The following is a 13740-nucleotide window of genomic DNA, read 5'->3' as shown; positions in this document are numbered from 1 at the left end:
GGTACACCTACAGCTTGATTTTTTTACAATGCAATGCATCATTTTCCCAAATCTTTGCTAATTAATATATTCTGAAGCTAAGCCATGCTTCTCTTTCCATCTTAGACCTCTTACCTTTCCTTCTCTATGAACCTTATTCACAGGGGGCAAAGCCTGGCTTCACTGAACGAGGCCTGGCAAACACGGAGGCAGGAAACGCAGGGGAGAATAAGTCTGTCAGACTCATTTTCTTCTAGGTTTTACTGCTGAATGTTTATTTCAGATCTGGGAGGAAGCACAGTGGCTCCATTCCATTTCCTTGCCTGCACAACCCACTCGGTCACAGCCCCACAAATTCACTTTTCACTTTCACTGCACCGAGGAAATAAAAATGTTTCTACAGTCACAACGCAAACTCGAATTTATTTTTTTTTTCCGGCCCTCACTTTCTTTGCTTATTTACATCGTCGCCATATTGAATTTTACAGTTAGACCTTTATGACATCGGAAAGCAACATTTCTTGATGCTTTAATTTCCTTTGTCCTCTCATGTACGCGTTTGGTTCTGCAACACCCGCTGTGTTTGGGGAAGCACTGCTTCTGCCCTGCACAGGCAGGTAGGCTCCCTGTGCAGGCAACACAGCTCCCTTTGCAGCCATCCCACAGAACTCCGTCCACGCAGGCTCCACAAGAAAACCTCCTCCACCTCAGGCTCCTGAAATAGTACAACTGATAAAGTCTGTCTGCTTTTCCACTTTCCCAAAGACATTTTTTGCCTTTCAGGAGAGAAGGGAGGAGTTTCCTTGGAATCTTCTGAATGCTCAGAGCAATCTGGCTCGCTCCAGGCACGGGGCTGCTACGCCTGCTTCACTGCTTTCCTCCTTCTGACAGTAGTACTTTTCAATGCCAAACAGGGAGTATTAAAACACTAAACTGAAAGATCTTCTGATGAGTTTACTATTAAACTATAACAGATGGGGCTGTCTTAAGCTCTAGGCATCAGGAACGAAGCCCAATTTTAGATACAAATTAGTTATTGAGAATATTTATAGATGGTAAACTCCCTGGGCACATGGAGCAACCCTGTGAAATTACAGCACAAATTAATTGCTCGCCTTTCAACTGACAGAGACATGCGGATACATTGTCTTGTTTGTTCAGGAGAACTTCCAGTGCAATCCAGTACTGGATGCAACTCCATTTCACAACCGTGTGGAGCAGCTCACTGTTCCTCCTGAGCAGCACTGCTGCCTGGCAGCAGGATGGCAAAGCGAAATAAGCTGAGGAGGGAGGGATGGGGAAGCCACCACTGCGCCTTGATGAGTGCTTTCATCAATTAAACTGTAAACAGTATTTTGGTCCTAAAATAGTACTGGGTTCTCTGATTATGATAGCTTTGGATCTATCAGGTGTCCTGTCACTCATCAGCGAGTGAGAAATGGCACTGAACTGAATTTCAGAATAACTACCGCTCTTCTTCCAAAGCGTGAGGTGAACAATGCTACCTCTGGAAGAAAAAAAATGGAAAGTATCATCTGAAGAAAAAAAAACAAAACTAGGAAAAAGAATGAGAGGCTGCAAAGGTCACGGTGTAACAAAACAGTTCCTCCTGCATATATTTTTCATTGAAATGTAATATCAGAAAACTGTGCAGAGTCGTGTACTTTTTGCACACAACATTGTATCAAATTAAAATTTGTTATAACCATCATGTACATTAGGTTAGCGATAACAAAAATGTAACTTAATATCTGGCATAGGGAAAGAGCAAGCAACCTGAATACCCATCCAGTCATGTTAAAACCGAGCTGTGACAGTACTGTTGGAAGACACCAAACCAAGAATTTAGGTGTTGTGATTCTTCTTGAGTAAATATCTGGCTGTATCAAACAGCAAGTCTTGAAGGAAAGTCTCTGTGATGAGGTAATTTTATTGCTCATTCATAGTGCCCTGCATTTGCTGTACATAAAATAGACACTTGTACCAATGGCCTTTCTATTATCCAAAGGGGAAAAAAAAAAAACCACCAAAAAAACCAACACATATACACCAGTCTTTTCTGCTAGCAAAGGGAGGCAATTCGATGCAACGTGGGCTGAAACCTGAGTAGGTCACTGTACACCATGATAAAATTCCCTAATCCCTGAGCCAAATTTCCCTGAGGGGGCCCTCCTACTTCTCCTTCACTTTCCAAGCTGACTTTTCCATTCCCTCTCTCGTCTTTTCCTCCCCTTCATCTCTTTCATTTCCCCTACCTTAAAGCCTTGATATCTGATCTTCTGCTGATACTCGGGTTACAGTTTTTACAGCTTAGGCTGTCTATTGCTGTATACATTCCTTTCTTTCTGCTCTGCCGTGATTACTTACCAGAGCTTATTTTACACTGGTCCAGATGAAAGCAGTTCAGATGAAGGGAAACAGTCAGCCTGTTTGAACATTACAGATATGAACCTACACAAGGGCACATTGTGCTCCCTCTGTCATTTCACTGCAAACGTTTTGCACAGTGTAACCAATTTGTTACATTATTGTATTCCTCGGGTTTATGAAGAGCAACCAGAGGTCTTAATTCATCGGTAAAGAAAAAAAGAGTAAATGATTGCCACAGGATTTAAACTTTCCTCAACGGTCAAAAATTCAAGCCACTTTTTTACTCCCCCCCCCCCCCCTTCTCCTTCCCCTTCTTGGGTGATAGCAGCCAACTGTCCTACTAAAAATACATGGCATATATAGCATAGTTTACACCGAAAGGTGGCCTGTCTTTTGTGAAAGGTTCTGCCATCAGCTACCTCATTCTTGACCAGAAATCACATTGGTTCAAAATGCCGTTTCTAACCCCCTTTAATTTTTAAGTCAGCTGAAATCTTGAGGATTCTGACCTTAAGCAGCAGCTACCCATAATCAAAAAAGGGAAACTCTCTACATGAAGGTTAACACCAATGCTCAGTACCAAAGCATTAGTTTAAAATTGTGTAATTTTTCTCCTTCACACAATGTTGTTTTTGTTTCTTCCTCACCCTTTCAGACAAACATCTGTTATACTGTAGAAGAACAACTATCTCCCAAACCGCTGAGTGTGCCTGCAGCCAAAGTAAACAAAACAAACCCAGAGGATGCAGCACAGTCAGCCTTTATATCCAGCCAGGATAACATTTCACATGTTTTGATTAAAATTAGCTAATTTGTAATTCTAGAACCTATGAAACTTAAAAGCTGCAATCCATATAGATTGCATTAGGCGATGCTCTACGGGGCCAATGTCCTATACCACAGACCCCTGCAGTCCTCAAAACTATGTGGGATTTCAATGAGCCATGACTCTTGTCCTTTGGTGCCTGCACAGAGACCTCTCTGAAGGTAGGATGTGCCATATATATCTCACAAATAACCATACCGCTCCTCGGGACTTTGAACTAGTATGGTTTGTTTCCAAAGAGATGCACCAACACGTTATTGTGCCTGTTTCCCTACTACTCTTGTCCACGTTTCTAGTCGATGTGCACGCAGAACTGTGTACACACTCATTACGCAGGCAGCAGGAGCAAGAATGCCTGCCTTAGGCAGGAAAGGGCACCTAACCAATATTAGTGGTGTGCAAAAGAGGGGCGAGGGGAGGGGATTGTGCATTCCTGTTTCATTTTACACGGGGAGATCAATGCTCTGGAAAGCAAAGATGTTTTCACTAGGCATCACACATACTCCTATATTCGCCTATGTAGTAGCATACATACTATGTGAATGTGTGACATTTTCCAGGCAGTCCTCCACTTACAATCAGCCTTTTAATAAATGACATATTCAAAAGAAACGTCCGCAGCTTTATCTCATAACCAGACTACGCCGTTTTAGTCACTTTATCTGCACATTAAACAACAACAAGTTCAGCTGAAGTCTCACAATACGCTGTTCCCAACTTCGGGGAATCAGAGATGTAAAACAAACGGATATGGAACAGACGTGGAAAACAGGCGCAAAAAAAAAAGAAAAATTGGACCGGTCGAGCCCGGAGCAGCGACCCAAATGATAAAGAAAGTCCCCAAATAACAATTTTTGTGCAGTCACAGCCATCCTAACATCTGGAGCGGCTGCCTCAAGCGCTACGCACAGCTGGACCGGCCCCGGTTCTTGTCATGCAGGACAGCCGCCCGCGCGATAAACGCGCTTCCAGCAAAGGCGGCTCGCGGCGCCGGTGGCGGAGCGGAGCGGAGCGCGGCGCGGCGGAGGCGGCGGGGAGCGGATGCGCGGTGCTCCCAAGTGCGGGAGCGATGCGCGGCTCAGACTGTAACATTTCACTTTGACAATTTAATTACACAGTTGCAGCTGGCTATTGGAAAAGGAGAGAAATACATAGTTTACGAGGGGTCCCCTTCTTTCCTAACTTTAAGGGCTTCCCTGCCACCTGAGGGGATGGCTGGGCGGGGGGCGGGGGGGCGGGGGGCAGGGAGGCTCATCACTGGCACCCAAGGAGCTTAAAAGCCCAACGAGGGAGAGTTATTTTAAAAAAATAAATAAAGCTGGTCAATGAACAGGATTTGCAGCCTGTGTGAATTCGTCTCTGTTTTCAGCCCAGGAGGCGGAGTTGAGACACATTCAGTGCATCCTACAAAAAAAAAAAAAATGACAAGAGATCCTTTCTTATTTCATTTCCACGCAGGGGGGCGGGGGGGACCCCCGCTCCCTTCCCCATCACAGGCACCTACCTTCATCTCCTCGTTGATCTCCCGTTTCACCGGGTGAGCCGGCTTCCTGCTCCTTTTATTTTCGGGAGGTCTCCCTTCTTTCTCCATTTCTGCCATTTTTTGCGCCTACTTGGTGGTGGAGATGAAATGGCTGCTGGTGCTCTGGGGGGGCCGGGAGGGGCGCGGGGGGGGCGGCGGCGGCGGCTCTCAGTGGTGGCAGGCGGCGCCGCGGAGGGCCCGGGGGGAGCGCGGCGGCGGCGGCGGGCGGGCGGGGGGCGCGGGCGGGCAGGGGCGCGGGTGCCCCGGCGAGTCAGCCATCTTCTGCCTCGCCGCCGGCCTGCATGGGAGCGGCGCGGCGCGGCGCGGCGGGGCGGCGGGGCGAGCGGGCGAGAGGCAGCGCGGAGCGAGCCGGCCCCGCGCCTGCTGTGGCGCTGCTGGCGGGCTGCCGCGGAGGGGGCGGCGGAGGGAAGGGGGAGGCCGGCCTCGGCCCGCCGGCGGGCGGGGCTTGCCGGCACCGAATCGGCCGCCGCTGGCCGCCATGGGAGCCGGGGGTGGGGGGGGGTGGGGGCGGCCGCGCCGAGCACCGGGCGGAGCGGAGCGGAGAGGAGGGGGCGGCGCGCCCCCGCCCCCAGCCGGGATGGGGGAGGGGGGCCGTGAGCCCCCACGCACACGCGGGGGGTCCGCCCGGCCTGCCCCCGGCCCCCCGGCCCCGGCCCGGCCCCGCCGCTGTCAGACGGGGCTCCCCGCCGCGCCGGGGTTTCCTGACTCCCGTTGTTCCCTCAGGCGCGGACGGACGGGCTGTGGGACGGCGGCGCGGTGCCGGGTTACAGCGCACCGTGGGGATGCGCATTGATTATTCCTGGTTGTGCTTTCCCGCTCCCCGGCAGCCCCCAATTACCCGAGACAATACAGCACGCTACGGGGCTGTCCATTGTTCCGTTAGTCAAAATGGTAATTGTACGGGGGTTCTCATTATGACTGCGGTACACCTTAAAATTACACATTGGGGGAAGAAAAAAAAAAAAAAAGAAAAAAAAAGAAAAGAAAAACCCGCCCCGCAGTCAAAAGATAAACTGCGTTCCATGTGGGTATGAGTAGGCTCCCCATATAAATCTCTGTTTAGCCTGTCAAAGATAAGTTCGTTTCGCGTGCAACAATGTCTAATTTGCATTCTCTGTTTCTGAAGCCTAAATCACTGACATTTTTCAGTACGAAAAGTTGAGCGCTACTCCTCTGCTCACTTCATGACTAAAATGAGCCTTGCTTGGCTGCTTCAGGTGGCAGAGCAATCAGAGACACGGAGCACGTTTTCCCCCGTGGCATCGAAAGCGTAGGGAGAAACTGGGATTTTGCATAGCCTTAGCTGTCAGGGCAGCAAGCATCCAGGGGTGAGACAGCAACCAGACCTCAGCCTGTAAAATCCTACAGCACGGTAAGGTCACGGCCGGTGTGATGCGAAGGTGCTGCCACTCCCCTTGCTGCTGCCTGAAAGAATCGAGCAGATATTGGGGGGAAACAGATCCCGATCGTTGTTTTTCAGAGCAGCAGGACCTCACACAAACACTTAAGAACGCTGTGCCGGTGGCGAGGGGCCACAGGAGCCAGCCACGGCGGGGGTCGTGCTGTGGGCTCGGTCTGTTCCGGGGGTCGTGCTGTGGGCTCGGTCTGTTCCGGCACCCCAGGAACACAAGGTCTGGCCTCAGACTCACCAGCAGCGAGCATCAGAAGCAACCAAGATTTATTTTTTACTTGCCTGTAATATTTTAAAGTACAGTGAGTTCTGAAACTTGGGGAAACTAACTTGCGGCTCTACAGGTAACCTCCAAAGGGTGGTGCTTAACAGGGAAGCCTCCCTCCTCCTGTGCCCCACCACCTCCAGCAACCTCCTCTTTATGTTTTGTTCCCCATATTCTTCCAGCAACCTCCTCTTTATGTTTTGTTCCCTGTATTCTAGCATAAATAAAGCGGTACGGTGGAGCTCTTATCAAGTACAGGAGATATTCCCAGAATCTCAATGTGTTCTCTCGCGCAGTAGGGGCAAGGCAGATAGTGCAAGGGGAAGCTGTTTATAAACACAGTCTCATGTAGCCTCAGAGCTCTGAAACCTTTAGCTGGAAAAAGCAAGCCGACCTCAGACAACTATTCTGCTTTGAACCGCCACCACCTTGCTGACACTTGAAGTCGTTGTAAAGAAAAAGGCAAAATTAATTCTTGTGTTAGGGACATAACTCTAGTCTCCCTGTAGGGCTGATGGCAGAGTTTTAATGAAAACCTTAGAATTTCTACTAAAGAGAGTATTGCCTCAAATGGTTCTCGTTCAGTGAAACATCCAAAGACTGCTTCCCAATACTTACCATATATATTGCAATAAAGCACTGGTTTGCTACATAAATTTAACAGATTGAGATGATAATCTGACAAAAAAAATAATCCTGAACTCCCAGCATAAACAGAACTTCCTTTAATATTGGAAAGAGGCTTTGGAGAGTGTATTTGCAAGCCCAAATGTTGTGAACTGTCTTCAGCAGGTGACAGTGAGTACACCAAAATGAATGCCTTCAGGATAAAATCTGTCACTCCAGTTTTCCTGCCTAACAATGGTTGGTTTGGCTGCAAATTGAAGCACTTCCCACCCCTCTTGCTACCAATTCTGAATGCTGATCTTCACTTCTTGATCACCAAAAACAGTGGCTTTCAGTTAGGATTTTTTCCCCAGTATTTTTCCAAAATGCTTTTGAATGGAGATGTGAACTCATGCCTCCTGACAGTGACAGTAGGCTCACTTTTCTTAGCTACTTCTGGCAAACTCCTGAAAACTAGCTGCCAGTCCCCCAGTACCTCACCAACCACCAGATGAAAGCCATGGTCGTAGGGCACATCCTGGTTTTCTCAGTATCTAACACAGGCTTGTGATGGATACAAACGTTCTACCTCTCTGTGTCCTAATAGTAACATCTTTTCATCTGACAGCAGATGATTTCTGCAACTGTCATTGTGATAAATTGTGAACTGTTTGTTCATCAAACTTTGGCAGAATAATGGAAACTTACGTGAAGTATGCAAGGTCAGTCACAAGCATCCAGCTATGTAAACACGATATGCAGGAATGCTAAAGAGACTTGAGAAAGAGAGGGAGTTGGGGTCTGAAACTTGAGAAAGAGAGGGAGTTGGGGCCTGAAACTTGAGAAAGAGAGGGGTGGGGGACTCATGAAGACAAGGAGCCTTCATCCCCACAACCACCGGGAGGAAGGCAGCGAACGACCCCCTTAGCAACAAGCCGCACAGACGCAGAATGCACCACTAAAGAAGACACATATACTGGAAGACGAAGGGTATAAAACCAGTGTCTTCCGGGAAATGAGTGCACGCCATTGGTGGAACAGGAGACTCCCTGGCCACCCAGCGCTGTTTTGCTTACTTGTCGCTTGCTTTAATAAATTCATTTTTTTAATTTGGCCAGTCTCTGTCATTTAATTGGACAGGTAAACTATAACAGTCACGATTCCTACTTTTCTAGAGCTGTTATTACCTTTATATATTGCATATTATTATATTACATATTCTCAGGAAGTTCTTCTAGCGATAGCATATGGAGGACCATCAACTGTCAACACAGAAGTTCATGCATTCAGGGTGCTCTGACACGTTATCTGACATGCATCATAGGTACCGAAATAAGTTTTGGAAACTGCCTAATTATTCCACTTGTTACTGGGGAGGGAATGACTAAGAACAAGGAACGCTTTCAGGTTTTAATGGTAGCTCATGAACTCATAAGGGGAAGCAGAATATCAGAATCTATGGAAACCATACATTTGTCAATCGTACAACGGCATTGATCTGAACATCTCTATAAAGTTATAAGAAAATAAATCTGGTATTTACATTACCGAGACCCTAACATTAAATACATTTACTGAACTGTGACAGCACATATTTCCTGTGTGAAAACCTGTATTTTTGGTAAAGAAACTTGGTGCAGTAGTGCTCAATATGGATTCTGCAAACATCTTAAATTAGGTGAATAAAGGTGGCTGATTGGACCAGTAGGGCTGCTCGCATTCATTCTGCCAGAGAGAGATACTGGGGAATGTGGTATCAGTAAGCAGTTTTCAGCCAAGGATGAAATCCTGATCCTGTGGAAATCAGTGAAGATTTTGCTACTGAGTTTAATGAGATCGATTTCCTTGTGAAATTTCCAATGTGATTTTAAATCAATCTATCATATAGTGTGCATTGGAGAGCAAGAATCCCACACTCTTAAAGAAAGAACATGCAGGGTTTTCAAAATATGTTTCCATTCTTGTTCAAAGCAAAAATAAGATTTTTCAATGTGAGGGGAAAAAAAAGCTTTCTGTGCCTTATTTTAACTCATCTCAAAAAGAAGTAGGAACTGCAAATTGGGCTTACCACGATGAGTGTGTGCTCTAACCACAGTGCAATAGAGCAAGTTTCTCACTGTCTTGCCTGTTCAAGGGTTTGGGGTTGGTTTGGGGGGGGGTTCTTGGTTGTTTTTTGTTTTGGTTTGGTTTGGTTTTGTTAGCTCATTGGTTACTTTCAAAGTTCGGAAGAAAAAAGCCACAGGATCTGCCTTTCAGTGGTCACTGAGTCACCTGCAAGACTGAGGTTCAGGTCCCTGCGGTATCTGAGTCACAGCAGGAACCTGTGCTTTTCCTTCCATTGCCCAGGCACATGTCTTACTCCCAAGGCGCTTTGCCAAGCTCTGTATTTCTGTTTTAGCATGGCTTTGCATTTCCAGCTCTGAATTTGTGCTTGGATTTTCGCAAGCACAGTAATTTGGATTTCTGAAAAACAAGTATCGTTCAAAAAATGACAGGTGTAGGTAAATTGCCTAAACTAAATCACCCCGGGTTTATTTTAGATTCTATTATTCATATTCCTATTTATTAGCGTTTTGAGGTTTTAAAAGGACACCTACCCACTTACCCAGAGTTGCTTTTTAGGTAATGCAAAAGCAACACTTTGCTATGACTAAATTCTTCAATCTGGTCTTTATTAAAGTGCAACTCTCTTTAATATTCTTTAATATTTCTTCCTCTGATTGCCTACCAGAGGGGACAAGACAAACACGCAGGCCTGATTTTTCCAGCTGGTAAATATGTAAGCGGCACCGACGGCTTTAAAGCGAAAAGGTTTGGAGAGGCGAGGGCACCAAACAAGCGGCACTCGGTGGGCACGCTGGGGAGCACGTGGCGGTTTCCAGAGGCAAAACCGGGACGGCCGGGGTAATCCCTGCGGCGGTCGCGCTGCCCCGTGGGGGGCGGGGGCCGAGCCCCCCGGCCCGGTGCCCGCAGCATCCCTGCCCGGCCCGGCCCAGCCCGGCGCGGCGCGGCGGCCGCGGCGAGAGCTCCCCCTCCCGTTCCTCTCCCTCTCGGCACGGTGGGAAACGCATGTGGAACCCGGCAGGCCGAACGTGGGGATGGGTCTCCGCAGGGACACCGGGGCGCACAGCGAGGGGCGAAAGCGCGTTGGGTGGCCGCCGTCTGTGATCCCAAACGGCAGCCACAGGCTGCGGGGCAGCGCTGAACTAGTTCCTCTGAATCTCGCTGATAATTCACCTTCCCCGTCCCTGCTTGCCAGGGTGTTGCCAGCTCTCCATCAGGTTGCTTAGTAATGCCAGTCACTGTGGAAAACATGTGTCTACGCAGTCTCTCACCAGCCAACCCATTCTCATTTCACCTGTGTCCAAGGGGAAGCCATAATAAACAGCAATTTAAATTCAGGTATTTGGTTTGCTGAAGTGTTTAATTAAACAAAGAAATTCACTATATGTGTCATAGAAAAGCATCGATACGCTGATTTTTTTTTTCATTTGACTTGAAGTGGAAGTGTTCCTTTGCCTTCTTGTGTGACACGCTGTTGATAGATTTATGCCATCAGAAGCAAATAAATGCACTGAATAATTAAAGTCTCAGCTCCCAGTCTTTTAAAGTACAGCCAGCCATTTTTATACACGTGGAAAACACACATGTGAACTTCTCCCTCGCTTCAGTTCCACTCAATCTCCGCTTCCACTTCAGTGATGTTGTATTCCACCCGTACCTTTGAGAAGGGGTACATTCCACTCGTTGCTCAGCTTGGACAAACGCCCACAGCATTACTCACACACAGCACAGTACGGTCCGTAGGTTCCTTTCTGCTGTGGATACTAATCTCAATCCAGAGTTTCCTTAGACGATTAGAGGCTGTTCTGCAAATTGTCAAGAAGTAGTCTCTCCAAAGCAGACACAGTATGGCTGTTGAAATGGAAGTAGTGGCGACTTTCCAAATACAAAGGCCTGGAAATGTTTGGAGGTATTTTAATACTGACAAATATTTCAATTTTTTGTGCTGCTTTAGGATATCAGTATCAAATCTGTCCAGATTAATGGCAAGACAGCCTTAATGCTGTTAATGCTTTTTAAAGTTCTGGCAAACAGAGAGAAACTTTATTTAACTTATTAAATCATCAATTAATGATTTCTCTTCTTGACTGAAACTTCACATAATTTGATAAACAGAAAGAAATGTTAACTTGTTTCTCTGGTTCTTTGTTAAACACTTCCAAGTCTTTTTTTAAAATGCCTTTTTGTTTCTTGTTTCATTTCTCATGTTCCCCACACCAAAAATAAGCAAGAAGGAGTCTTTTCCTTCTTCAGCATCAGAGAACACCCATGCCATTAAAAATCAATCAATATTAAACCTTTAAAAAGGTATCAGCAATGCATTAAAAACCAAATTAGTAAAATATGCCCCGGACACCAGTATTGACTTTGGGGAAAAATCTTTATCATCTGTCTACTGCTACACCCTACCTATCCACTATGATTATGCAGTGACCCTGCTGTGACGCTTTCACATTGAATATAATGCCGAAGATCAGGTAGAGGAAAATGGAAGGAAGGACCTATGGGTGAGCAAGAAACTTAGACACATTATACCAGACTTGAACTTAGCTGTGACAAACTATGCATTTGCCACCTGTAGACTTCATTATGATTAAAGACTGTACCTCAGAACAAAACTTATGAATCTTTTAATGTTTCATTTGGTTCAAAACGGTGGTCTACTTGCTTTGTCATACACGTTGGTACGAGCGTATACTAAGCCCTGCTTTCTTGAGGGCTTCTTGTTTCCTTCTGACTGACGCCCCAAATGCTGACCTCTGGAGAAGGTCTGAGGTACCTGAGAGACACTCCTGCTCTCAGTGTGTCCAGCTCCTGTTTGTCACATACCTTGAAAGCAGGGAACCATCAAAGTCAGAAGCAAAACTGCTGGGGGCTGGACACTTGTGCTCTCTGCAGCTGTCCCACAGCTGTAAAGCTCCCTCCAAGGTGAACTGAGAATATTTGCAGCCAACGCACACTCATTTCTTCACCTATCATTTCTCGACAATGACCATTTCTGTCCCTTCCCATTCTTTTACTTCTCCACACAGAAGGCGGCAGGAGAGTCTTCTTGTTTTCACTTTATTAAATGGGCAAGCCTCCCAGATGCTAGAATGACAGGAGGAGAAGGGGAGAGGTTGTGTGGGATTGGGATACAGCAGAAAGCTCTCCCTTCTTTTTAACTTCATTCTTTCTTTTCTTTCTAATAGAATAATTGTGCTGATACATTCCTGAAAATATTATTACAGTAATTTACATCAAGTTCTTCCTAAAAGGCATCCCTCCTCTCTTTGTTTTTTTGAGAAGAATAAAAGAATCTTTTACAATAAAGATAGTGGTTTATACATTTTCTCATAATCCTGTATTTCCCCTGTGAGCTTTGTTGCACGATATAGTATGTCAGTTTAAGTAACATCTGTCAAGGGATGGAAAGCAATTACAGGTTCTTTTCATTCATAAAAGTCATTCTGGAGTTTCTTCATCCTTAATTTTCTTGTCATGCTTTCAAAAACATTACATCATTTTGTCCAAATCACCCCCTGCATTGCATATACAAGATACAGTGGGTTATTCATTTCTTTCCTGGACCCAAAGAAACATGTCAAGGTATCTACAGTGACACATACTAAATGATTTAGACTTGGGTAGAGTTGGGCTTTGACATGTCATTATTTGACAATTACTCTTCTTCCACAATGCTTGCTTTCCTGCCAGCACCTCACCAGAATCCTACATGACATATGATTCAATCTCTTGATCTTCTCAGTTATATTTACATTAATTTTACACATCCTAATGTATAATGGCAATGCATTTGCATCACTGTGGTGAAAAGTCTGTCAAAAAAACCCCAAACATATCTTAGGAATGCATAACAGAAATATATTCAGGACTAGGATGTGGCACATATTTTCAGTGTAGGAAAACGTTCTTCAGCAAATCAAAGAGTAGCTGAGATTGGAAGGGACCTCTGGAGATCATATAGTCCGCTCTCCCTGCTCAAAGCAGAGCAGGTTGGCTCTGTGTCCAGTCATGTTTTGAATATCTCCAGAGACGGAGACTCCACAGTGACTCTGGGCTACCTGTTCCAGTGTTTGACAACCTTCACAGTAAAAAAAGCTTTTTCATATGTTTAAATGGATTTTGCTGTATTTTAATTTCTGCCTATGTGCCCCTTATCCTTGCACTGAGAAGAGCTTGGCTCCATCTTCTCTACGCCCCTGCTGCACTATCAGGTATTGATCACATTGATCAGAACTCCCCTGAGCCTTCTCTTCTCTTGGGCGAACAACCCCAAATCTCTCAGCTTCTCCTCATATGTCAGATGCTCCAGTCCCTTCATCTTCTCTGTGGTCCTTCACTGTCCTTGTTCCAGTGTGTCCCTGACTCTCTTATATTGGGGATCCCAGACCTGGACCCAGCACTCCAGACGTGTCTCACCAGGGCTGAGCAGAGGAAGAATCACCTCCCTCAACCTGCCAGCAGTGCTCTTCCTAATGCACCCCAACCTTCTTTGCTGCAAGGGTGTGCTGCTGGCTCATGTTCAGCTTGTTGAATATCAGGGTCTGCAGGGACTTCTCTGCAAAGCTGCTTTCTAGCCAGTCCCCACCTATATTACTACAAATACTATTCCTCCCCAGGTGCAGGACTTCGCATTTATTTGCTGAACTTCATAAGATTCTTGTCAGCCCATT

General features: G+C 46.2%; 1 protein-coding gene across 3 annotated transcripts in view; it reads right to left on the bottom strand.

Moving 5' to 3' along the window:
• SOBP (sine oculis binding protein homolog) overlaps positions 1-5122 on the bottom strand; it is a 117666-nt gene extending 112544 nt beyond the window's left edge. For all 3 annotated transcript variants that reach the window (XM_027796126.2, XM_055809490.1, XM_055809491.1), the window contains exon 1: positions 4680-5122. In XM_027796126.2, coding sequence (XP_027651927.1) covers positions 4680-4775 — 96 coding nt within the window. In that variant the 5' untranslated portion in view covers positions 4776-5122. The remainder of the gene's footprint in view (positions 1-4679) is intronic.
• Between the last annotated feature and the right edge of the window lie 8618 nt (positions 5123-13740).

This window comes from Falco peregrinus, chromosome 7, assembly GCF_023634155.1.
Source record: "Falco peregrinus isolate bFalPer1 chromosome 7, bFalPer1.pri, whole genome shotgun sequence".
Taxonomy (NCBI): Eukaryota; Metazoa; Chordata; class Aves; order Falconiformes; family Falconidae; genus Falco; species Falco peregrinus.
This window is presented reverse-complemented; position numbering and strand designations above follow the sequence as displayed.